Source organism: Oryctolagus cuniculus, chromosome 18 (assembly GCF_964237555.1).
Source record: "Oryctolagus cuniculus chromosome 18, mOryCun1.1, whole genome shotgun sequence".
Classification (NCBI taxonomy): Eukaryota; Metazoa; Chordata; class Mammalia; order Lagomorpha; family Leporidae; genus Oryctolagus; species Oryctolagus cuniculus.
Window position 1 is genome coordinate 57,227,134 of NC_091449.1, and position 24,476 is coordinate 57,251,609.

Here is a 24,476-nt window from a genome sequence, read left to right on the forward strand (position 1 = left end):
CTTAGGCACTATATAATTCATCCATACCAAAAGACAATCTGGAAAGAAATAGGCAGAAGGTCAAATTAATACTGAAGAATTAAGAAACAGGAACAGGCCGGCGCCGCGGCTCACTAGGCTAATCCTTCGCCTAGCGGCGCCGGCACACCGGGTTCTAGTCCCGGTCGGGGCTCCGGATTCTGTCCCGGTTGCCCCTCTTCCAGGCCAGCCCTCTGCTGTGGCCAGGGAGTGCAGTGGAGGATGGCCCAGGTGCTTGGGCCCTGCACCCCATGGGAGACCAGGAAAAGCACCTGGCTCCTGGCTCCTGCCATCGGATCAGCGCGGTGCGCCGGCCGCAGCGCGCCGGCCGCGGTGGCCATTGGAGGGTGAACCAACGGCAAAAAGGAAGACCTTTCTCTCTGTCTCTCTCTCTCTCACTGTCCACTCTGCCTGTCAAAAAATAAAAAAATAAAAAAAAAATAAAAAAAAAAAGAAACAGGAACAGGCATTGTGGCCAGCGGTTACTCTGCTGCTTACAATGGCGACATCCCCTGTCTTAGCATTGGTTTGAACTCTGCTTGCAATTCAACTCCCTGTTAATGTGTGTGGAAAGGCAGTGGGAAATGGACTAAGTACTTGGGCCCCTGCCACTCATTTGGGTGACCCAGATGGAGTTCGGCACTTCCGGCTTAGGCCTGGACCAGTCTCAGTCATTGTGGTCATTTGGAAAGTGAACCAAAACATGGAAGACATCTCTTGCTCTTTCTCTTCTTACCTGTCAAATAGATTAAAAAAAAAAAAAAAAAAAAAAAAAGGCAAGAACAGCCATAACTTGGCATTCTGATATGTGACGCTAGTGTCACAAGTGGTGGCTTAAAACCACTGTGCCATGCTAGTCCCCCAAATTCTCATTTTTAAGGCTTGATGGAAAGCAAACCATGCAGATATTCCTCAGATGATCAGATATGTATGACTAACAGTATTGTGAGACAGACTACCAATGACCCTCATATGTCAAGTTAAACCTTGCACCACATTAGGATTGGTTCATACTCCTTTTTCACGTGGGCCTCCAAAGAACCCAAAGGAAATATCCCAGCTAGGCACACTCTCAACACCTACCTTCTTAAATGCTCCTGTTCACTAGTGTCCAAAGCTCTCAGGTTTCGGGCATAAAGGACAACGATGTCACTGTGCTTGGCTTTCTTATTGCACTAAAGAGCCCAATGGGACATAATTAGTATGATTGTAGGAATTCTGACTTAACATGCTGGGTCCTTAGCTGTGGTCCTTACCTGGGGACATTTTCGTGCTTGTCCTTTGAGCCACTTAGAAATGCACTTATAACCAAAGAGGTGCCCACAGCGTAATGCTGTCAGCCGGTGTTCCCCAGCGTTTGTCCACTGTTCCAAACATATTGTGCAAGTGTCTCCTTCTTCATCATCAACAGAAGTAGAAGGTACAAGAGGGCTGGATCCATTGGGAGCCTGCTGAACAGAAAGCAGAATATACCCAAGACAGAGAAAACACAAAATCAGTCCTGAAGAGGACTACAATTCTATCAAACTAACAATGTATACAAAAATTATACAAATCTAACTGAAAAGGCAATAGGAAAACTACAACACCCATGACTCACTCATCATTCCTTCTAGAATGTAATCTGGCAAAATTTAATACAAGCCATGAAAATATTACTCTTTTCTGATCTTAAGAAATTCTTACATTACTTTTATCTTCATTCATATGAATAAAAGCAGCTATCTGTCCAAAGATACAAAAAACAAAACAAAGAAAACCCTAGTAACTATCAAGATAAACAACAAGGAACTGTAGGTGTGTACATATTAAAAATTACATTCATTAGGCCGGCGCCGCGGCTCACTAGGCTAATCCTCCGCCTTGCGGCGCCGGCACACCGGGTTCTAGTCCCGGTCGGGGCGCCGGATTCTGTCCCGGTTGCCCCTCTTCCAGGCCAGCTCTCTGCTGTGGCCAGGGAGTGCAGTGGAGGATGGCCCAGGTGCTTGGGCCCTGCACCCCATGGGAGACCAGGAGAAGCACCTGGCTCCTGGCTCCTGCCATCGGATCAGCGCGGTGCGCCGGCCGCGGCGGCCATTGGAGGGTGAACCAACGGCAAAGGAAGACCTTTCTCTCTGTCTCTCTCTCTCACTGTCCACTCTGCCTGTCAAAAAAATAAAAAAAAAAAATAAAAAAAAAAAAATTACATTCATTATCAACTCAGGCTGTATTATTTAGCTCATGTGGGTCAAAGGAAAAAAAAAATCCAGTGGAATAGAGAGGATATAAACAGTTACCTTACATATACACACACAAACATGCAAAATAAATGTTCATTTTTAATTAAAAAAACACAAATTAAAGACAGACTATTTTCCATCTATTAAAATTGGTAGAAACCGATGACACCAAGCAGTAGTGAGGGTGATGGAGAAATAGTAAGTTTACACAATGCTGTCACAAAAGTGGCACAGATTTGATGGTGATTTAGTATTGTCTACCAAAATTAAAACACGCCTATTTTCCCTTTGACTTAGGAATCTCTCTGCTAGAAATATCCCATGGTTACAGTCACAAATATTTGCTAAGGCAACTGTAAAACAATGTTTAGTGCAGCAAAATTTTATCAAGGTGAGAAAAAAAATGAAACCAACACGATGTTCATCAGGAAAGAATTAACTAAAAATTTGGGAAAAAAAAAGACGTAGCAAAGTATAAAGTAATCCTGTGTAAATATAATAACGCAAAAATAATATACATGTAAGTAAATTTTACAGAAGGAATAAAAACATGGAGATAATATACAAACATACAAAAAGTAGGTACATGTTTTTGATACTGGCAGAATTTACAGCAAACATAAAGTCTCATTTCAAAGACAATGATGTACAGGTGTTACAAAAACTATTATACAGTAATCATATTTTCCTTGATAGTTTATAAAGCACATTTCCATCAACTTTCTCAATTGATAATTAATTGTTAGGCAGACAGGACAGGCAAATAATGAGTGACTGGGACAGGTACCATTACAAGGATTTTTTTTTTTAAGATTTATTTTACTTATCTGAAAGGCAGTGACAGAGAGGGGAGAGACAGAGTCCATCCCTGGTTCACTCCCTAAGTGGCTGCAACAGCCAGGTTTGTGCCAGGCAAAGCCAGGTGCCCAGAGCACAGAATACCATCTGGGTCTCCCATATGGCTGGCAGGGAACCAAGTACTTGGGCCATCTTCTGCTGCCTTCCCACGTACATCAGCAAGAAGATATATTGGAAGTGCAGTAGCCAGGATCAAACTAGTGCTCCAACATGAGATGCTGATGAGGCAAGCAGTGGCTTAATCCACTGTGCCACAACACTAGCCTCTCACACTTGGACATCTTGCTCATAAGTTTTTTTTTTTTTTTTTTTTTTTTTTTTTTTTGATAGGCAGAGTGGACAGTGAGAGACAGAGATATCTTCCTTTACCGTTGGTTCACCCTCCAATGGCCGTTGTGGCCGGCGCACCGTGCTGATCCGAAGCCAGGAGCCGCCCATAAGCTTTCTATTTTAACCTGCAGCCCCCTTTTTAAATGAAAATTCAAGTTTTATTTAAAAGAACGTTCAGATTACCTGTTCAGAGATGGTCTTGCCTTCATTAGCACATGTAACTTCTTGCTCTGCTGAGACACCTCCTACTTGATCTGTCAAATTGTTTCCAGAAATGACAGGATATTAATATAAAAAAGAAGATACAAATCAGGTATAAGAAGCTAGCAGAAGACAGCCTGACTCACTAAAGCTATTTCTTTTTTCTTAAGATTTACTTGAAATTCTTAAGATTTCTTTATTTATTTGAAAGACAGAGTTACAGAGAGGGGGAGAGGGACAGACAGTGAGAGAGATCTTCAATCCTCTGGTTCACTTCCAAATAGTTGCAAAGGCTGGGGCTGGACCAGGAAAAAGCCAGGAGCTGGGAGCCCACCTAGATTTCTCACGTGCGTGGGCAGGAGCCCACAAGTACTTGGGTCATCAGTTGCTGCTTTCCTAGGTGCATCAGAAGGGAGCCCAATGGAAGTGGAGTAGCCGGGCTCATATGAGATTGCAGCTTTGTAGCCTGTAATCCACTATACCACAATGCCACCTCCACTAACACATTTTTTTTTTAAAGATTTATTTATTTATTTGAAAGACAGAGTTACAGAGAGGCAGAGGTAGAGAGAGAGGGAGAAATGTCTTCCATCTACTGGGTCACTCCCCAAATATACTACAAAGGCCAGAGCTCAACTGATCCAAAGCCAGGAACCTAGATATTCCTCCAGGTCTCCCACGTGGGTGCAAGGAAGGGCCCAAGGACCTGGGCCATCCTCTACTGCTTTCCTAGGCCATAGCAGAGAGCTGGATCAGAAGTTGAGCAGCCGGCACTACAGGCACTGGCTTCAGGCTATTTCTAATTGACAGTATTTCTATAAAAGGATATCAATTTCCCCAAGTAATATTAATGAATTTACTTACATTTATTTATTAAGATTTATGTATTTACTTGGAAGTCAGTTAGAGAGAGACAGAGATCTTCCATGTGCTGGTTCATTCCCAAGATGGCTACAATGGCTAGGGCTAGACTAGGTTAAAGACAGGAACAGAAGCTTCATCTGGGTCTCCCAGATAGATGACAGGGACCCAAGCAAGTGGACCATCCTTCGCTGCATTTCCCAGGCCATCAGCAGGGAGCTGGATCAGAAGTGGAGCAGCCAGGACTTAAACTGGTACCCATATAGGATGCTGGCATTGCAGTTAGAGGCTTTACCTGCTACACTATCATGCTGGCCCCTTAACAAATTTACTTTTTTAAAAAATTTGTTTGAAAGGCAATACAGAGATAAAGAGGGAGAGGGAATAGGAGGAAGGGAGGTCTTCCATCCTCTGGTTCACTCACAAATGGCTACAACAACTAGGTTTGGGCCATGCTGAAACTAGGAACCAGGAACTCCATCCTGGTCTCTCACTTACATGGCAGGGACCCAAGTATATGGTCCATTATCTGTTGCTTTTACAGGTGTATTAGCAGGAAGCTGGATCAGAAGCAGAGTAGGGGCCGGCACTGTGGTGTAGCAGGTAAAGCTGCCGCCGGCAGTGTTGGCATCCTATATGGGCAAGGGTTCGAGTCCTGGCAGCTCCACCTCTGATCCAGCTCTCTGCTATGGCCTGTGAAAGCAGTAGAAGATGGCCCAGGTCTTGGGCTCCCTGCACCCACAAGGGAGACCCAGAAGAAGGTCCTGGCTCCTGATTGGCGCAGCTCCGGCCGTTGCAGTCAACTGGGGAGTGAACCAGCCAATGAAGACCTCTCTTTCTCTGCATCTCCTTCTCTTGGTGTAGCTCTGACTTTCAAATAAATAAATAAATCTTAAAAAAAAAAAAAAAAAAAAAGGCAGAGTAGCTGAGACTCAAACTGGCACTCTGATATGGGTTACAAATGGCAGAAGTGGCAGATAAACCCACAGCACCACAACTCACTGCATCAGAACGCTGGCCCTTGAATTTAAGATATTAATTTTTTTAAAGATTTATTTATTTATTTGAAAGTCAGAGCCACACAGAGGAGAGGAGAGGCAGAGAGAGAGGTCTTCCATCCGCTGGTTCACTCCCCAGTCAGCTGCAATGGCTGGAGCTGCATCGACCTGAAGCCAGGAGCCCCTTCCGGGTCTCCCACATGGGCGCAGGGGCCCAAGGACTTGGGCCGTCCTCCACTGCTTTCCCAGGCCACAGCAGAGAGCTGGATCAGAAGTGAAGCAGACGGGCCTCGAACCACGTCCATTTGGGATGCCGGTGCTTCAGGTCAGGGTGTTAACCCATTGCGCCACAGCACCAGCCCCGAGTATTTCTGATGGTAACACATAAGGTCCTCAATCTTTGGGATGCTGAGATTGATCAATGGGTTGAACCCCATCAGATTTTATTTTTTTAAAGATTTTTTTTTTTTTGGACAGGCAGAGTGGACAGTGAGAAAGAGAGAAAGTTCTTCCTTTTCTGTTGGTTCACCCTCCAATGGCTGCTGTGTCTGGCATGTTGCGTCCGGTGCACCGTGCTGATCTGAAGCCAGGAGCCAGGTGCTTCTCCTGGTCTCCCATGCGGGTACAGGGCCCAAGGACATGGGCCATCCTCCACTGCACTCCCGGGCTACAGCAGAGAGCTGGACTGGAAGAGGAGAAACCGGGACAGAATCCAGAGCCCCGACAGGGACTAGAACCCGGGGTGCCAGCGCCGCAGGCGGAGGATTAGCCTAGTGAGCCACGGCGTCGGCCCATGATTTGTTTTTTATTTTATTTGAAAGGCAGAGTTTTGGTGTCGGCGCTGTGGCATAGCGGGTTAAAGCACAGGCCTGAAGTGCCAGCATCCAATATGGGCACCAGTTCTAGTCTCGGCTGCTCCTCTACCAATCCAGCTCTCTGCTGTGGCCTGGGAAAGCAGTAGAAGATGGCCCAAGTGCTTGGGTCCCTGCACCCACCTGGGAGACCTAGAAGAAGCTCCTGGCTCCTGGTTTCGGATCGGCGCAGCTCCAGCTGTTGTGGCCGTCTGTGGAGTGAACCAGCAGATGAAAGACCTCTCTCTCTTTGTCTCTACTTCTCTCTGTAACTCTTTAAAATAAATAAATCTTAAAAAATAAATAAATAAAAGCAGAGTTAAGGGGGGGGGGGGAAGAGAGATCGATCTTCCGTCTGTCCTCTGGCTCACTTCCCAAATGGCCACAATGGCTGGGGTAGGCCAGGCCAAAGCCAAGAGCCAGGGGCTTCTTCTGGGTCTTCCACGTGGGTGTAAGAGACCTAGTACTTGGGCCATTTTCTGCTGCATTCCCAGGCACATCAGCAGGGAGCTGGATTGGAAGTGAAGCAGCCAGGACTTGAACCGGCATTCATACAGAAGGTGGAGGCTTAACTTGCTATACAACACAGTGCCATCCCCCTGCCAACCCCATCAACTTTTCAACCAAATGGCTTTAGGATCCATTGATCATCTTTGCATCATTTCATGAGGAGTGATATCATTCATACTGTAACTGTTAGCTGGGATTTTTATATTTATAAAAAACTTCTTCAGGGGCTGGCACTATGGCTCAGTGGGTTAAAGCCCCAGCCTGTGGCACCAGCATATGGGTGTTTGTTCGAGTCCCTGCTGCTCAACTTCCAGTCCAGCTCCTAGCTAATACGCCTGGGAAAGCAGCAGAGGATAGGGCTCCTGCACCCACAGAGGAGATCCAGGGGAAGCTCCTGGATCCCTTCACCCTGGCTCCGTCTTGGATGTTGTGGCCATTTGGAAAGTGAACTAGCAGATGGAAGATCTCTGTGTCTCTCCTCACTCTCTCTCTGTAATTCTGTCTTTCAAGTACATAAATAGATCTTTTAAAAAAATAAACAAAAAAAAAAAATCCCCCAACTTCTTCAATGAGCAATTTGCTTATCCTGGATATATTTTTTAATAGGAAAGAAAGTATAAACGTACAATATTTTTTTTTTTTTTGAGTAATGATGGGTTCAGCAACATATGATAGGGCTAAGCATCTAATTACTAATTTATAGATTTTCACAGATGTGACACATTTCAATCCATTTAAGCCTATAATCCAAGAACAGCATACTCAACAGTCTTTTTCGTTCAAATTATTCCATTTTAGACTACAAAGAGCCCTTTCAAAGTAGCTTCTATGCCTACTGACTTAATTCTATGATTTTTAGATGGCTTCTCGTTTTCTAGTATAATAAAAAGTGGGAGGCTCATTCTGTATGTGGAAAGTTGTTTTTCCAAGATGCCTCATAACCTTTTACTGGGAAAAAGTAATGAAAGACCTCCATCTGGGGTACTAGTGGGCTTTCAATGCAAGCAGAACATCTACTGTAGGATTCTCTGCCCACTTACCTATTGGTAAATAAAGTTCCACTTTTACAACACATAGCATTACTAGGATGTGAAAGTAGTAATCTAGACAGAGTGCTGAATTTATAAAACTCTTCTTTTAAATAAAGAATCTAGTTCTTAAATGTATAAAGGAATAAAAGGACATAAAATGCCATTATAAAATAACTGACTAGGTCAAAATTAACACTAAATTGAGGGTCAAATCAAATCTTCTCTTACAGCCAGTGAAAGCTCTCTGTACTATTCAAACAGGAATCCATGACATTTGGGGGGCAAAGGGAAAGTATCAAAGCACAAATCTACAGAATTTCTATTCTGAAGTCCAACCTTTGTGAATATTAGCCTTGTGAATCCAAACTTGGATGAAATACTGACCTTCTAAAATGACAGCTCCAGGTTCCTCTACCTGGGCAACCACCTCTTCATTCTCTGCAGAGCTGTCACTGTCAGAATCAGAACCACTTGAAAGATGCAAATCTTCAGACACAGGATTCCTAGTCTCTGAATTATCAGAGATGGCTGACAAGTGAGGCTGGCTCCTGCTCACCTGAAAATAGGTATCCAGTGGTGCTCTCAACCTATGTGAGCAGAAAGATAACAGAATCACAGGACCATGGTCCATAATCAAAATAATTACCCACAGTATTTAGAGAGTAAATCCTAGTCATTTTAATCCATTTAATATATTTCCAGGCCACATTCAGGAAATGCTGGCTGACCTGGATACTATAATTTCCACTCAATCAATGCTACATTATCCACACTAAAGCTTGATCCTTTTGCTAAAAGCTAATTCTACCGGCCGGCGCCGCGGCTCACTAGGCTAATCCTCCGCCTAGCGGCGCCGGCACACCGGGTTCTAGTCCCGGTTGGGGCGCCGGATTCTGTCCCGGTTGCCCCTCTTCCAGGCCAGCCCTCTGCTGTTGCCAGGGAGTGCAGTGGAGGATGGCCCAGGTGCTTGGGCCCTGCACCCCATGGGAGACCAGGAAAAGCACCTGGCTCCTGGCTCCTGCCATTGGATCAGCGTGGTGTGCTGGCTGCAGCACGCTGGCCGCGGCGGCCATTGGAGGGTGAACCAATGGCAAAGGAAGACCTTTCTCTCTGTCTCTCTCTCTCACTGTCCACTCTGCCTGTCAAAAAAAAAAAAAAAAAAAAAAAAAAAAGCTAATTCTACCAATCTTTGGCCATTCGTCAATATCTTTAAAGAACTTAGGAGGGGCCGGTGCTGTGGTGTAGCGGGTAAAGCTGCCGCCTGCAGTGCCAGCATCCCACATGGGTGCCAGTTCAAGTCCCAGCTGCTTCACTCCTGATCCAGCTCCCTCCCTGCTATGGCTTTGGAGAGCAAGGGAAGATGGCCTAAGTTCTTGGGCCCCAGCACCCACATGGGAGACCCAGAAGCTCCTGGCTCCTGGCTTCCGATTGGCGCAGCTCTGGCGGATGCAGCCATCTGGAGGGTGAACCAGCAGATGGAAGACCTCTCTCTCTCTCAGCCTCTCTGTAACTCTGCCTTTCAAATAAAATAAATAAATCTTTAAAAATAGAGGGTGGGCAAGAAGAAAAGAAATCTCATTGTTCAAATATGGTCTCACAGGATTCTGCTACTGCAGCTATTCAAAGACCTTTTAGATTACAAAGTCTGAATGGCTTCAGTCATCACTGTCCCATCTCTTTCTTTTAAAATTTAAATGTTGGTTTAAGAAAAAAAAAAAAAAAAAAAAACCTCATGATATCAGAAAATAATTTAGGACTGGGCATTTAGCATAGTGCTTAAGACACCAACATTCAACTTCAGAGTACCTGGGTTCAATTTCTGGCTCTGGATCCTGATTCCAGTTTACTGCTAATGCACACCCTGAGAGCCAGTAATAATAGCTCAACTAACTGGGTTCCTGCCACTCATCTAAGAAACCTGGACTGAGCTGCTGGCTCCCAACTTCAGGCCTGGCCCCACCCTAACTATTGCAAGCTATTTGGGGAGTGAACCAGGGTATGGGAGTTCTACCCATCTGTCTCCCTTTTTTTGGCTTTCAAACAAACAAACCAAAAACAAAACAAAACAAAACAACAAAAATCACAAAACAAAAAACAATTTAGGATGAAAAGAGTTAGTACCAGCCTAAGTTTTAACCATAACCACCATATCTCAGTTTCTCTTTGGGAAAACAAACCAGAAGCTGTATTCTAAACTTTAGAACATGCTGCCTAGTTAATAATTATAAAGTATTATTGGAAAGAGACCTACTTTAAGTTTTTTTTTTTTATTTTTTATTTTTTGACAGGCAGAGTGGATAGTGAGAGAGACAGAGAGAAAGGTCTTCCTTTGCTGTTGGTTCACCCTCCAATGGCCGCCGCACCGCGCTGATCGGATGGCAGGAACCAGGTACTTATCCTGGTCTCCCATGGGGTGCAGGGCCCAAGCACTTGGGCCATCCTCCACTGCACTCCTGGGCCACAGCAGAGAGCTGGCCTGGAAGAGGGGCAACCGGGACAGAATCCGGCGCCCCAACCAGGACTAGAACCTGGTGTGCCGGTGCCGCAAGGCGGAGGATTAGCCTAGTGAGCCACGGCGCCGGCCTACTTTAAGTTTTAGTAACTTTATGACATTAAGACATATTAATCATTTCCCAGAAATAGTGTTGGAGACTGCTCCACAGAAGAATTCTGAATTCTAATAATCTGACTGAAACTTATGACAAACTACTGCTTCCTACTTAGTTTTAAAAAATGTATGACTGGAGGTCAGTACTGTGGCACAGCAGGAAAAGTCACCACCTGCAGTGCTGGCATCACATATGGGTGCCAGTTCAAGTCCCAGCTGCTCCACTTCCAATCTAGCTCTCTGCTACGGCTTCAGAGGATGGGGAAGATGGCCCAGGTCCTTGGGCCCCTGCATCCACATGGGAGATCCGGAAGAAGCTCCTGGCTCCTGGCTTCAGATAGGCACAGCTCTGGGGGTTGTGGCCATCTGGGAAGCGAACCAGCGGATGGAAGACCTCTCTCTCTGTCTCTGCCTCTCTGCAACTCTGTCTTTCAAATAAATACAATAAATCTTGAAAAAACAAAAACAAAAACAAAACAAAACAACTTCTGAGGCCAGCGCTGTGGCATAGTAGGTTAAGCCTCTGCCTGTGGTGCTGGCAACCCATATGGGCGCTGGTTTCTGTCCTGGCTGCTCCTCGTCCAATTCACCTCTGCTTATAGCCTGGGAAGGCAGTGGAGGATGACCCAGGTACTTGGGACCCTGCTCCCACGTGGGAGACCTGGAGGAAGCTCTTGGCTCCTGGCTTCAGTTCAGCCCAGCTCTGGCCATTGCGGCCATATGTGGAGTGAACCACCTGGTAGGGGACCTTTCTCTCTGTCTCTCCCTATCTGTAACTCTGCTTTTCAAATAAATATTTTTTTTAAAAAGACTTTTGTATTCATTTTCTCTTTTTTATTCTCTATTTCATGTATTAATCTTACTCTTACTTTCATTATTTCCTTCTGCCTGTTTTGAATTTTGTTGTTGTTCTGGGTTATTAAGGAGTTCATTTCCACCTATTTATGAATTCTCCAAGTTTCTTTGATGTCTAATTTCATTCTACTGTGGTCAAAAAACATATATCAGGATTTCAATCTTTTAAAATTTATTGAGGGGGCAAGCGTTTGTGCTAGCAGTTAAGACATATGTGTATTTCATATCAGAGTACCTGAGTTTAATACCTGGCTATGGCTCCTGACTCTAGCTTTCTGCTAATCCAGACCCTGGGAGGCAGCAGTAACGCCTCAAGTACTGAGTTCCTACCTAGAATGAGCTTGTAGTTCCCAGTCTCATCCTGACTCTGCCAGGCCCTTTGAAACATCTGGGGAGTGAACCAGTGGATACGCTCTTTCTCTGCCTCTTAATTAATACATATTTAAAAATAAATTTTAAGAGTTATTTATTTGAAAGGCAGAACGAGAGAGAGAGAGAGAGAGAGAGAGAGAATCTTCCATCCGCTGGCTCATTTCCCAATTGGCCATAATGGCCGGAGCTGCACTGGTCAGAAGCCAGGAGCTTCTTTCGGGTCTCCCATGTGGGTGCGGGGGCCCAAGAACTTGGGCTACCTTCCACTGCTTTTCCAGGCCATAGCAGAGAGCTATACTGGAAGTAGAGCAGCTGGGACTCAAACCTGTCCCCATATGGGATGCTGGCACTGCAGACCAGGGCTTTAACCAGCTGTACCATAGTGCCAGCCCCCACTATATATTTTTGAGTTACTTAAACAAAACTATTTATTAGAGAGAGGGAGGGGAAGGGGAAGGGGAGAGGGAGGAAGGGCTCCTATCTTCTGGTTGACTTCCCAAATGCCTACAACAGCCAGGACTAAGATGGGTGGAAGTCAGGAGCTAACAATCCAATCTAGGTCTCTCACATGGATGGCAGGAACCCAGAGTCAGATACTGAATGCCAACATGTATATGGGCATCCTGTCTACTAGGCTAAATGCCTACCCCTTGATAATTTCTTAACAGTTTTCTTCAGATTTACAATTAACAACCCAATTTCTAACAATCTGGTCCAGATTAATATCTGCGTCCTTCAAAAGTATATTAAAATTTTATTCCTATAAAGCTTCATTTCCTTCCCAATTATTTTTTGTTCACATATAAATTACATCTGACAATACACAACCTTCAATACAGATTTATACCTATTTTCTTACCCTACTGTTTCTTAATCAGGAGAGTTATAAGCAAAAGATGTTTATATATTTTACATTACAAATGTAGTTATCTTTGCTGGTGCTCTATTTCTTCAGGTGGATCCAATTTAAGTTTGGTGTTATCTAATTTCAGCCTGAAGGACTGTCTTTAGTTTCCAGCATCTCTTCTAAGAAATTCTGCTTTTCTTTTTCAATCCCAGAATGCCTAATTTTTTATGTTTGAAGAATTCTTGGTTAACTATTATTTTCTTTCAGAACTTTCAAAGTCATCCAATTATCTTCTGACCTCCAATGGTTCCTGATGCATAATCAGGTATTAATTTTATTGCAAAGGGCCAGCACTGTGCTACAGAGGGTTAAGCCTCCACCTGTAGTGCCAGCATCCCAAATGGATACTGGTTCTGGCTACTCCACTTCCAATCTAGTTCCCTGCTAATATACCTGGGAAAGCAGTGGAGGATGGCCTAAGTGCCTGGACCTTTTCAGTTATGTGGAAGACATGTAAGAAGCTCCTGGCACCTGGTTTCTGCCTGACCCAGCCCCGACCACTGCAACCATTTGGTGAATACACCAACAGATAAAAGATTTCTCTCTGTAAGTCTGCCTTTCAAATAAATTAATCTTCAAAAAAATTTTTATTGAGTCTCTTTTACATAATTGATTTTTACTGATGATTTCAAGATTCTTTGGCTTTGACAGCCTGATCACGTGTCTACGTGAAGGTCTCTGTAAATTTAACCCATTTAGAGTTAGTTTCTCAAATATATAGTTTTCTATCAAATTTGAGAAGTTTTCAATCATTACATCCTCAAATAATCTTTTTGCCACATTCCTCTCTCCTTTCCTTCGAAGACTCCCATTAAATATGTTGGTATGCCTAGCAATGTCCCTTGTGGCTCTCTTTTCATTATTCCTCATTCCTATCTGAGTATTTGGGTTTGATATCTGGCTCCTTTCTTGATTTCAGCTTCCTGCTAACACATACCCTGGGAGTCAAAAGGCAATGGCTCAAGTGGTTGTGTCCCTGCAACCCATGTGGGAGACCTTGGTCAAATTCCTGGCTTCTAAGCTCACTGTTGCACATATCTGGGAAGTTAATCAGTAGATGGGAATTCTCTGTCTCTCAAATTAAAATTTTTTTTTTTTTAATTTTTTTTTGACAGGCAGAGTGGACAGTGAGAGAGAGAGACAGAGAGAAAGGTCTTCCTTTGCTGTTGGTTCACCCTCCAATGGCCGCCGCGGCTAGCGCGCTGTGGCCGGCGCACTGCGCTGATCTGATGGCAGGAGCCAGGTGCTTCTCCTGGTCTCCCATGGGGTGCAGGGCTGAAGTACTTGGGCCATCCTCCACTGCACTCCCTGGCCACAGCAGAGAGCTGGCCTGGAAGAGGGGCAACCGGGACAGAATCCGGCGCCCCGACCGGGACTAGAACCCGGTGTGCCGGCGCCGCAAGGCAGAGGATTAGCCTTGTGAGCTGCGGCGCCGGCCTCAAATTAAATTTTTAAAAACTTAGTTAAGCTGTTGCTTGGGATGCCTATATAAGTCTGAGATACTCTGCTTTGAATACAGATCCCTGATGTATTGCAATGGGAAGCACTGAGTAATGGCTCAAGTACTTGAGTTCTTGTCACCCATGTGGGAGATCCAGACGGAGTTCTGGGCTCCTGACTTCAGCTTGAACCCAGCCCTGGCTGCAGCCATTTGGGGAGTGAACCAGTGAATGGAAACTGTCACTCTGCCTTCAAATAAATACATAAATCGGGGCTGGCACTGTGACATAGCCAGTAAAGCCACTGCCTACAGTGCTGGCATCCCATATGGGTGCCGATTCGAGTCCTAGCTGCTCCACTTCTGACCCAGCTCTGTTATGGCCTGGGAAAGCAGCAGAAGACGGCCCAAGTCCTTGGGCCCCTGCACCTGCCTGGGAGACCTGGACGAAGCTCCTGGCTCCTGGCTCCGGATTGGCCCAGCTCTAGCCATTGTGGCCATCTGGGGAGTAAACCAGAAGATGGAAGACCTCTCTCTCTCTCTGCTTCTACATCTCTGTAACTCTGCCTTTCAAATAAATAATATTTTTTTTAAAAAACATTATAACATTGTTTTTCATTACTAGATTTATACAGCAAAATCAGCATTTCCAAGGTTATGTGGGAACATAGGAAAGGAAAACTATGCAGAGACTAACAGAAGGTAATGTTAGAACCCAAGAAATATTCCTCCATCTCTGTACTTGTCATCTCTGGATTCTTTAACCTCTGTAGTCCTAGATTCCTTATGTTCCATGAGAACATATCTCCTGAACTAACTTGTTCACTAATATACATCTCTAGGACAAAGTTCAATCTCCTACAAAGTGGAGGATTAGAAACACCGATAAGTAAGTGACAACCCTAGCATCCAGAACCAAGCAGCCTCAAACAAAGAAAAAGGAAAGGAAGTTCATGATCTTGACTAAGCAGCCTACTGGAAAAGCAGGATCATTATCTAGCTTTCTTTAATTTTGGCTTCTTGGCCGAATCTGACAAAAGCTGTCCACCTTGGCCAGGATCTCAACTGGCTCAGGGTCTCAACAGTCTGTGTGGGAAGTAAAGGCCAAATACCATTTGAGAAACTGATCTCAAGAAAAAAAAAAAAAAAGTTCAGATATTATAAGCCATTGGTTCTGGGAAAGCTCACACTTGTGTGAGCTAAGTCTAGAATGTGCTTACAACACACCTAAGGAAAAAATGTTTTAGTATCATATTTATCTGGCTTCAAAATCCATGTTTTTTCTATTGAACAGCACAGTTCTTGCCTTTTAGGTTTATTTCCTTTGTGGAAAAAGATATATGGCTATTGATCAAATAGCTTGACTGACATCTTCCCACAGTGAAATTTTTTTTACAGGAACTATCTTCTATTTCTTTATTTGAAAGGCAGAATTATGGAGAGTGGGAGAGCATAGGACAGAGGGAGAGTGGGGACAAGGGGAGAAGGGGAGAGGAGAAGGGGGGGGGGAAGGAAAGCGACAGAGAATCAATCTTACATTTACAAGTTTACTCCTCAAATGGTGCAACAGGCAGGACTAATCCAGGCCGAAGTCTAGAGCGTGGAACTCCATTCAAGTCTCCTATGTGGGTGGCAGGAGCTTAAGTACTGCAGCCATCTTCACTGCTTTCTCAGGCAGATTAGCAGGGAGCTGGGTAAGAAATGGAGCATGGGCCAGCGTCATGGCAAAGCAGGTTAAGCTGATGCCTGCAAAGCCAGCATTACATGTGAACGCCAGTTCAAGTCCTGGCTGCTCCATTTCCAATCCAGCTTCTTGTAATGTGTGTAGGAAAGCAGCAGATGTTCCCAAGTATTTGGAGCCCTGCATCCATCCAAGTGGGAAATCTGATAAAGCTTCAAGCTCTTGGCTGTGGCCTGGCCACTGTGGCCATTTGGGGATTGAACCAGCAGATGAAAGATTTCTCTGGGCTGGCGCTGTGGCATGGTGGGTAAAGCTGCCACCTGCAGTGACAGCATCCCATATGGGCACCGTTTTGAGTCCTGGTTGCTCCACTTCTGATCCAGTTCTCTGCTATAGCCTGGGAAAGCAGTGGAAGATAGCTCAAGTCCATATGGGCCCCTGTACCTCTTTGGGAGACCAGGAAGAAGCTCCTGGCTCCTGGTCCAGCTCCAGCCGTTGTGGCCATTGGGGGAGTGAACTAGTGGACAGAAGACTGCTCTCTTTCTCTCTGCCTCTGCCTTTCAAATAAATAAATAAATAAATAAATCTTTAAGAAAAAATGGAGCAGCCAGACTGTCACAGGCAGGAGCTTATCCCACTGTGCCACAACACCAGCTCCAGGAACTATCTTTTAAAATAAATACTTATTGAGAGTCACAGAGGCAGATAGAGCTACACTATCTGCTGGTTCACTCCCCAAAAATCCACAACAACCAGAGCTGACCAGGCTAAAACTAAGATCCTAGAATGTGATACAGGTCTTCCATGTGGGTAGCAGAGATCAACTGCTCGAGCCTGCTGACCTCCAGAGTGCACATTAGCAAGATAGAATTGGAAACAGAGCAGGGATTCGAATGCAGATACTCTGACATGGGTCATGGACATCGCAAGCATCATCTTAACTGCTAGGCCAAGTTCTACCACAATATCTAAATTCTAAAATCCCTTCCCTGAGCACAGATTCTACACGCATCAAGCAATTTTTTTGACTGTAAGTTTACCTTCTGACTTTGACAACAGAATTTGGTGTATAATGGTTCTATTTCTGATTGTAAACTGAATCTGGCTTATAAGTGTTACCTTCCCATAAACTGGCTAATACAAGTCAGTAGGCCCAACTAAGAGCAATCAACTCAGAGGTCTCCCCAGCAATAGTGTGATCAATAAGCTAGGCTGGGGACAACTCCTCTAACAGGCCTCTAGGCAATTCGCCAGCTCCTGGGGATACCACTCTCAGTTCTTAGCCATGGAAACGTGGTCCACTTGCTTACTTCAACAGGGGCCCCAACATGTGCTACAAAGGTGCCTTCACCTCACACCAATGTATGAAATCTTACTCTACCTTTATAATCCAGGGGAAGACAGCTTAAAGAGTAATGTGTAGGGGCCGGCGCTGTGGCGCAGCAGGTTAATGCCCTGGCCTGAAGTGCTGGCATCCCATATGGGTGCCTGTTCTAGTCCCCGCTGCTCCACTTTTGATCCAGCTCTCTGCTATGGCCTGGGAAAGCAGTAGAAGATGGCCCAAGTCCTTGGGTCCCTGCACCCACCTGGGAGACCTGGAAGAGGCTCCTGGCTCTGGATCAGCGCAGCTCCGGCCATTGCGACCATCTGGGGAGTGAACCATCGGATGGAAGACCTCTCTCTCTCTCTGCCTCTCCTGTCTCTGTGTAACTCTGACATTCAAATAATAAATAAATCTTTAAAAAGAGAGAGGTCCTCCCATTTGCTGGTTCACTCCCCAAATGGCTGCAATGGCCAGAGCTGGGCCAATCCAAAGCCAGGAGCTTCTTCCTGGGCCAATCCAAAGCCAGGAGCCAGAAGCTTCTTCCAGGTCTCCCATGTAAATGGGCAATCTTCCACTGCTTTCCCAGGCCATCAGCAGAGAGCTGAATTGAAGTGGAACAGCCAGGACTCAAACCAGCACCCATATGGGATGCTAGCACTACAGGCAGAGGCTTAACAGCCATGCTTTTTAAAATTTTCCCCAAAAGTACTTATTTATTTATTTGAAAGATAGATCTTCTTTCTGCTGCTTCACTTCCCAAATGTCATTAACAGCCAGGGCTGGATGACCTGCCTTCAGTCTGTCCCAGCCCTGGTCATCTTGGTTATTTGGGGAATGACCCATCAGACTGAAGATCTCTCTCTCCCTGTCTAAACTGCCTTTCAAATAAACAAAATAACTTAAAAAAAAAAAAAAAAAAAAAAAAAGACGACACAAATGATCTAAAGAGCTAACTTCCACAAAAATTATTGTCAAAAAACAAAAACTACCACCTAGTTTTCAAAGCACTTCAGTGTAACTGATATCTTCAATTATTTTGCGATGTAAATGAGGCAGGAACTTCCCCATCTGACTTACAAGGAAGCAGCAGGTTCAGAAAGGTTATCTGACACGCTAAAAGGTCACACTGCCAGTCTGGCAGCACTGGGGATAAGATCTGAATCTGAGTTTCATAATTCCTAGTGGTATGGCACTAATCACATGACTTATATATAAATATTTACCTGGTATTATCAGTCCTCTGCGACCCTCCAGCTCTTGCTCTGCGTGAGGCAGATCCCCTTCTCCTCACTCTCAGTGGCCCCACATTGTGGTCTGAAGATGAAGGTCTCAGGAATTCTAGCATTCCATGAAGTCTCTGCAGACCATTAATGAAGCTATTCACTGACTCTAATGAAGCCCCTCGGGGTGTGCGAACAGCACCAGGTCTCTGCCCTTGCTCCTCTGAAGCTCCTGGATTCATATTCACGCTCGCTTCTCTTGCAGGCTCCACTTCCTCTGTCAGACTGGTGGCCACCTGTGGAGCAGGCTGGAACAGAGGTGCTACCAAGTGGCTGTTGACCACTTCAGCAGGAACAGGCTGGAACAAGGATGGCGTCCCTTGGCTGCTGACAACGTCAACAGCAATAGGCTGAAGAAAGGGTGGTTGCTCTTGTCTGCTCAGGACTTCGACAGGAATAGGCGGGAGCATAAGCGGTCCTCCTTGGCTGCTGACAACTTCAACAGGAGCAGGCTGGAGCAGAAGCGGTCCTCCTTGGCTGCTGATGACTTCAGGAACAGCTTCTGAAGCAGGATTATCTAACTGTGCTTGGATACTATATTCCATTGTTTCATGAGCCATAACTACAGAAATATTTGTAAAAAGTATTATTAGTAAAATAGACAAAACACGTTACATAGCTGATAGAATCATACCTAGTCTTTCAGAATTTTGTTAATATCATTCTGTCAGCAAAACTAACAGGCTTAAAGATTTTAGTCATTTTTTTATCTGAGAGACACGGCTAAGAGAGAGAGCTCTTGTTTGTTGGTTCACTCCCCAAATGCCTACAATGGTTACAGCTGAATGAGGTTGAATTTGGGAGCCAAGAACCCAATCCAGGTTTTCCATTTAAGTGGCAGGAATCCAACTACTTGAACCATCATCTGCTGCCTCCCAGGGCTCGCATTAGCAGGAAGATGGAATCAGGCATAGAGTGAGATGTGAATCCAAGACACTCCAATATGGGATGCAGTACGTGTCTCAATGCAAGTCTTAACTGGTGGTAGGCCAAATGTCTAGGCCTAGTTACTTATTTGAGTTGAAATGTTTTGGTCATCATGTACTTTTTTCTCCCACAAAAGAAGCACTTATAATCAGTTTCCCAGTTCATCTTTCAACAACATGAAATCCTGTGACCACAGAAGTATCATCCAAATTATATCTATAACATAAGAGGATTGAACTATTGGGTCGGAAACCAACCTCCCAGACACTCTGCAGTTCTGTCTTGACTGCAATACGGATATTTTGCAAAAACAAATGCATCTGATGACACACCTAATTTTAGATGGTAATATTCATCAGGACATCAAAAATTACAAACAGCACATTTTAACACTTGCAAAATTAACTCAGTTACTAACCAACAATAGAAATTTAATATCTCCAAAAAGGCTAAGCAATCTTTATTTATCCAATTTGTTTTGTTTCCCATCTCTAATTTCATTAGGTTGGTCCTTTCAACAAATATTTATTAAGAATCTTGGGGTTGGCTCCACACAACTGTTTGTAAAGTGGCTGCTCCACTTCCAATTGAGCTCTCTGCTAATAGCCTGCGGAAAGCAGTAGAGGATGGTCCAAGTCCTTGGGCCTCTGCACCCATGTGGGAGACCTGGAAGAAGCTCCTGGCTCCTGGCTTTGGATCAGCCCAGCTCTGGCTGTTGTGATCATTTAGGAGTGAATAGGTGGATGGAAAATATCTCTCTGACTCTCCCTCTCTGTAACTCTACCTTTCAAATAAATAAATAAATAAATCCTTTTTGTAGTTTTTAAAAGTGTTTTAAGATTTATTTATTTTATTTAAAAGGCAGTTACAGAGAAGGAGGGAGCGAGGGAGGGAGGGATCGATCTTGCATCTGCTGGATCACTCCCTAAATGGCTGCAACAGCCAGGGCTGTGCCAGGCTAAAGTCAAGAGCCCAGAGTCTTTTCTGGTCTCCCATGTGGGTACAGGAGCCCAAGCACCTGGCCATCCTTCACTGCTTTCCCAGGTGGATTAGTAGCAAGCTGGATTGGAAGTAGAGCAGTCAGGTCTCAAACTGGCAGCCAGATGGTATGACAGAGTTGCAGGTGGTGGCTTAACCCACTATGCCACAAAACCAGACCCAATAAATAAATCTTAGAAAAAACAAAACAAAACAAAAAACCCAAACAGTTGTGAAGGAAGGCCTTTCCAAAAAATGAAAACTGAGTAGAAGCATACAGGATTAAAAGAGGCTGGCCATTTCAGAGGAAATTGGTACAAGGTCCTTGCTGAAGCTTGGTGTCTGGTGTATTCAGAAGCTAGCACACTAGTTTAAAGAGCACAGTGAGGAAGAATGGATAGTATATGAGGCTGATGGTCAGAATATTATCATTTAAGGCCTCATGGATACGGAGTTTCTTGTGTTTCAGGAACAGATCTTAGAGGAGTAAGCATGCAAGTGTGGTAACCAGGGTAGAGGCTATTTTAAGAGTCAAGCCAGGGGCCAGCACTGTGACCTAGTGTGTAAAGCCGCCACCTGCCGTGCCGGCATCCCATATGGATACTGGTTCCAGTCCCAGCTGCTCCACTTCTGATCCAGCTTCCTGCTAATGCACCTGGGAAGGCAGCAGAAGATGGTACAAGTCCTTGGACCCCTGCACCCATGTAGGAGACCCAGGGAAAGGTCTTGGCTCCTGGCTTCAAATCAGCCTAGCTCTGGCTGTTGCAGCCATTTGAGGAGTGATCCAGTAGACAGAAGATCTCTCTTGTTCTGCCTCTCAAATAAATAAATAAATCTTTAAAATTTAAAAGTCAAGCCAATGATCACAAATGCTTGAGCAAGAGTACCAGCGGTGGAGACAGAAAATAATAGACATCTTTACTAAAACATGCTTCTTAAAATCCCAGAAGCAGGCCGGCGCCGCGGCTCACTAGGCTAATCCTCCGCCTAGCGGCGCCGGCACACCGGGTTCTAGTCCCGGTTGGGGCGCCGGATTCTGTCCTGGTTGCCCCTCTTCCAGGCCAGCCCTCTGCTGTGGCCCGGGAGTGCAGTGGAGGATGGCCCAGGTGCTTGGGCCCTGCACCCCATGGGAGACCAGGAAAAGCACCTGGCTCCTGGCTCCTGCCATCGGATCAGCGCGGTGCGCCGGCCGCAGCGCGCTGGCCGCGGCAGCCATTGGAGGGTGAACCAACGGCAAAAGGAAGACCTTTCTCTCTGTCTCTCTCTCTCTCTCACTGTCCACTCTGCCTGTCAAAAAAAAAAAAAAAAAAAAAAATCCCAGAAGCAGACCACACCACCAAAGGAGATTGATAGAAGAGGGCCAAAGACTAAACTCAGAGACACTAACATTAAAAGGAAAATAGCATCAGAAAAAGCCAGTAATGAACACTATGAAGTCTTAGAAGGTTTCAAGGAAGGCATGGTCAAGAGTGTCAAGTGCTTGTGGGCAAGAATGGCAACTAGATTTAGCAATTTGGAATACTAGATAACCTAAAAGGAACAATTTCCCTGAAGTGGTGGGATTGCAGATTGGACTAGACTGGGCTGAGTAAATTTAGGCAATTATACAAGGACAATGCAAATGTAACTAGGATATGAGATACACAAACTAGCTTTTTGAGACCATAAATAAAGGGAACTGACGACTGAATATTACTTAGTAGAAATGAAAAGGTAAAACTCATTCCTGCAGAGTGGGGGAAAACGTGTATTTGAGATGCTAGCTGAGTTCCACTAAGGAGTTTGGGGAAACCAGGTATCACAAAAGTCAGTGTTAGAAAATGAAGCTGAAGTGGTGGGCACTATGGTGTAGCAGGCTAAGCTGCAGCTTGGGATGCCAGCATACCATACTGGTGTGCTGGTTTGAGTTCCAGCTACTGTGCTTCCAACCCAGTTTCCTGCTAATGCACCTGGAAGGCAGCAGATAATGGCCCTGGTACTGGGGTTCCTGCCACTCACATGGGAGATCCTGATGGAATTCGTGGCTTCTGGCTTCAGTCTGGTTCAGCCCTAGCTATTGCAGGCTTCTGGGGAGTGAATTAGTGAATGGAGATGTTTCTCTGTTACTCTGCCTTTCAAATGAATGAATGAATCTTAAATGGAGCTGAAGCAGGTTAGTTAAGAGCCTGTAAAGTAGTTAGCCTGTCTCCTTTTCAACGAAACACTAGCCAGTCAAATAAAAAAAAATTCCTTCTCCCCCTAATTTGTAGAAAACTAAAAGTGTGAACCAGACAGGCTTACAACCAGAATAGAAGGCAGCACAACAGTGAAAATAAGTGGGTAAGTAAAAGTCTACAAACTGAGGAACATCAGATAATCCCAACCTTTCTCTCCAGCTTCTGTGACCTGCAAAAACCCAGGATACAATCTTCCAGTTTACGGATTGTACATTCCTTATGCCCTAGAAAACTGCTCTCTAAAGAAAACAAGTCCAATAAAAACAGATCTTTATAACTCACAACGATGAGTTCCCCAAGAAAACAGATGGGTCTATGAATATTATCTAGCAGTAAAAGCACAATAATTGATAGGGCTTAGCAACTCAAAGCTTCTAATCAACTTTCCAAGGGTCTCCCTTTAAAAATAAACAGGTCAATGTTATGGCAAAGCAGGCAAAACTGCTGCCCGCAATATTGGCTCCCCATAAGGGTACAGGCTATGTCCTGGCTGCACGGCCTGGGAAAAGCAGAAGATGGCCATGTCCTGACTTCAGCCTGGCTCAACCCTGGTCAATGTGGCTATCTGGAGAGTGAAACAGTGGATGGAGGTTATCTCTCTCTCTCTGAAACTCTTTCAAATAAATAAACCTTAAAAAGAGGGATTGGCACTGTGGTATAATGGGTAAAGTCACCATCTGCAACACCAGCATCCGACATGAGCACTAGTTCACATCCTGTCTGCTCTACTTCCAATCCAGCTCCTTACTAATGGCTTGGGAAAAGCAGTGAAAAATGGCCCAAGTGTTTGTGCTTCTGCCACCCACATGGGAGACGCGGATGAAGCTCCCAGCTACTAGCTTCAGCCTGGCTCAGTGTTTGCTGTTATGGCCATCTGGAGAGAGACCCAGCTGAGAGAAGATTTCTTTCTTTTTAATTCTGACTTTCAAAATAAAGTAAATTTTTTTTCTTTATTTTTAAAAGATTTACTTTAGTTACTTGTAAGGCAGTTACAGAAAAATAGAGGGAGAGAGGTCTTTTATCTGCTAGTTTACTCCCCAAATGGCTACAGTGGCCAGAACTGGACCAGACTGAAGCCAGGAGCCAGGAGCTTCTTCTGGGTTTACCACGTGGGTGCAGGGGCCCAAGCACTTGGGCCATCTTCTACTGCTTTCCCAGGCACATTTGCAGGGAGCTGGATTGGAAGTGGAGCAGTCGGGTCTCAAACCAATGCCCAAATGGGATGCTGGCATGATAGGAGGCAGCTTTATCTGCTTCTCCACAGCGCCAGCCCCAATAAAATAAATCTTAAAAAAAAAAAACAAAAAAACAAAAAAAAAAAACCCGCTGTTTAACCTTAGGAACAAAATTATATAAAATTAAAAAGGACAGGTGTCCTACATAGCAGAGTTAAGACTCTTACATCTCATATCAGAGTCCCAGGGTTTGAATTCAAGTTCTTATTTTATTATTATTATTATTAATTTGACAGATAGAGTTAGATAGTGAGAGAGAGACAGAGAGAAAGGTCTTCCTTCCATTGGTTGTCCCCCCAAATAGCCGCTATGGCCAGAGCTACGCTGGTCCAAAGCCAGGAGCCAGGTGCTTCCTCCTGGTCTCCCATGTGGGTACAGAGGCCCAAGCAATTGGGCCATCCTCCACTGCCTTCCCAGGCCACAGCAGAGAGCTGGACTGGAAGAAGAGCAACCAGGACTGCAACGTGGCACTCATATGGGATGCTGGCGCCACAGGCGGAGGATTAACCAAGTGAGCCACAGCGCCGACCCTCCCCCCCAGCTCTTATTTCTTAATTCCATCTTCCTGCTAATGTAGACTCTTGAGAAGGAGCAAGTGATGGCTCAAGTAATTGGTCCCTGCCACTGGTGTGTGAGATCTGGATTTATTTTCAGGCTCTCAGCTTTGGCCTAGCCCAGTCCTGGACATGTGGGGAGTGAACCAATAGATGGGAGCTGCCTGTCTGACTTAAAACAAACACAAAAACAAACAAAGATCAATTGACATTTGAGGAAAGCC

General features: G+C 45.0%; 1 protein-coding gene across 3 annotated transcripts in view; it reads right to left on the minus strand.

The window, feature by feature from the left end:
* Positions 1-24,476, minus strand: part of RFWD3 (ring finger and WD repeat domain 3) — a 51,833-nt gene that overhangs the window by 22,408 nt on the left and 4,949 nt on the right. For 2 of the 3 annotated variants that reach the window (XM_008257611.4, XM_051847291.2), the window contains exons 2-6: positions 18,286-18,904; positions 8,262-8,464; positions 3,609-3,679; positions 1,275-1,469; positions 1,102-1,193 (exon numbers count right to left, since the gene is read on the minus strand). In XM_008257611.4, the coding sequence (XP_008255833.2) occupies positions 1,102-1,193; positions 1,275-1,469; positions 3,609-3,679; positions 8,262-8,464; positions 18,286-18,902 (1,178 nt within the window). In that variant the 5' untranslated portion in view covers positions 18,903-18,904. The remainder of the gene's footprint in view (positions 1-1,101; positions 1,194-1,274; positions 1,470-3,608; positions 3,680-8,261; positions 8,465-18,285; positions 18,905-24,476) is intronic. The other variant, XM_008257612.4, reaches the window with a different exon arrangement.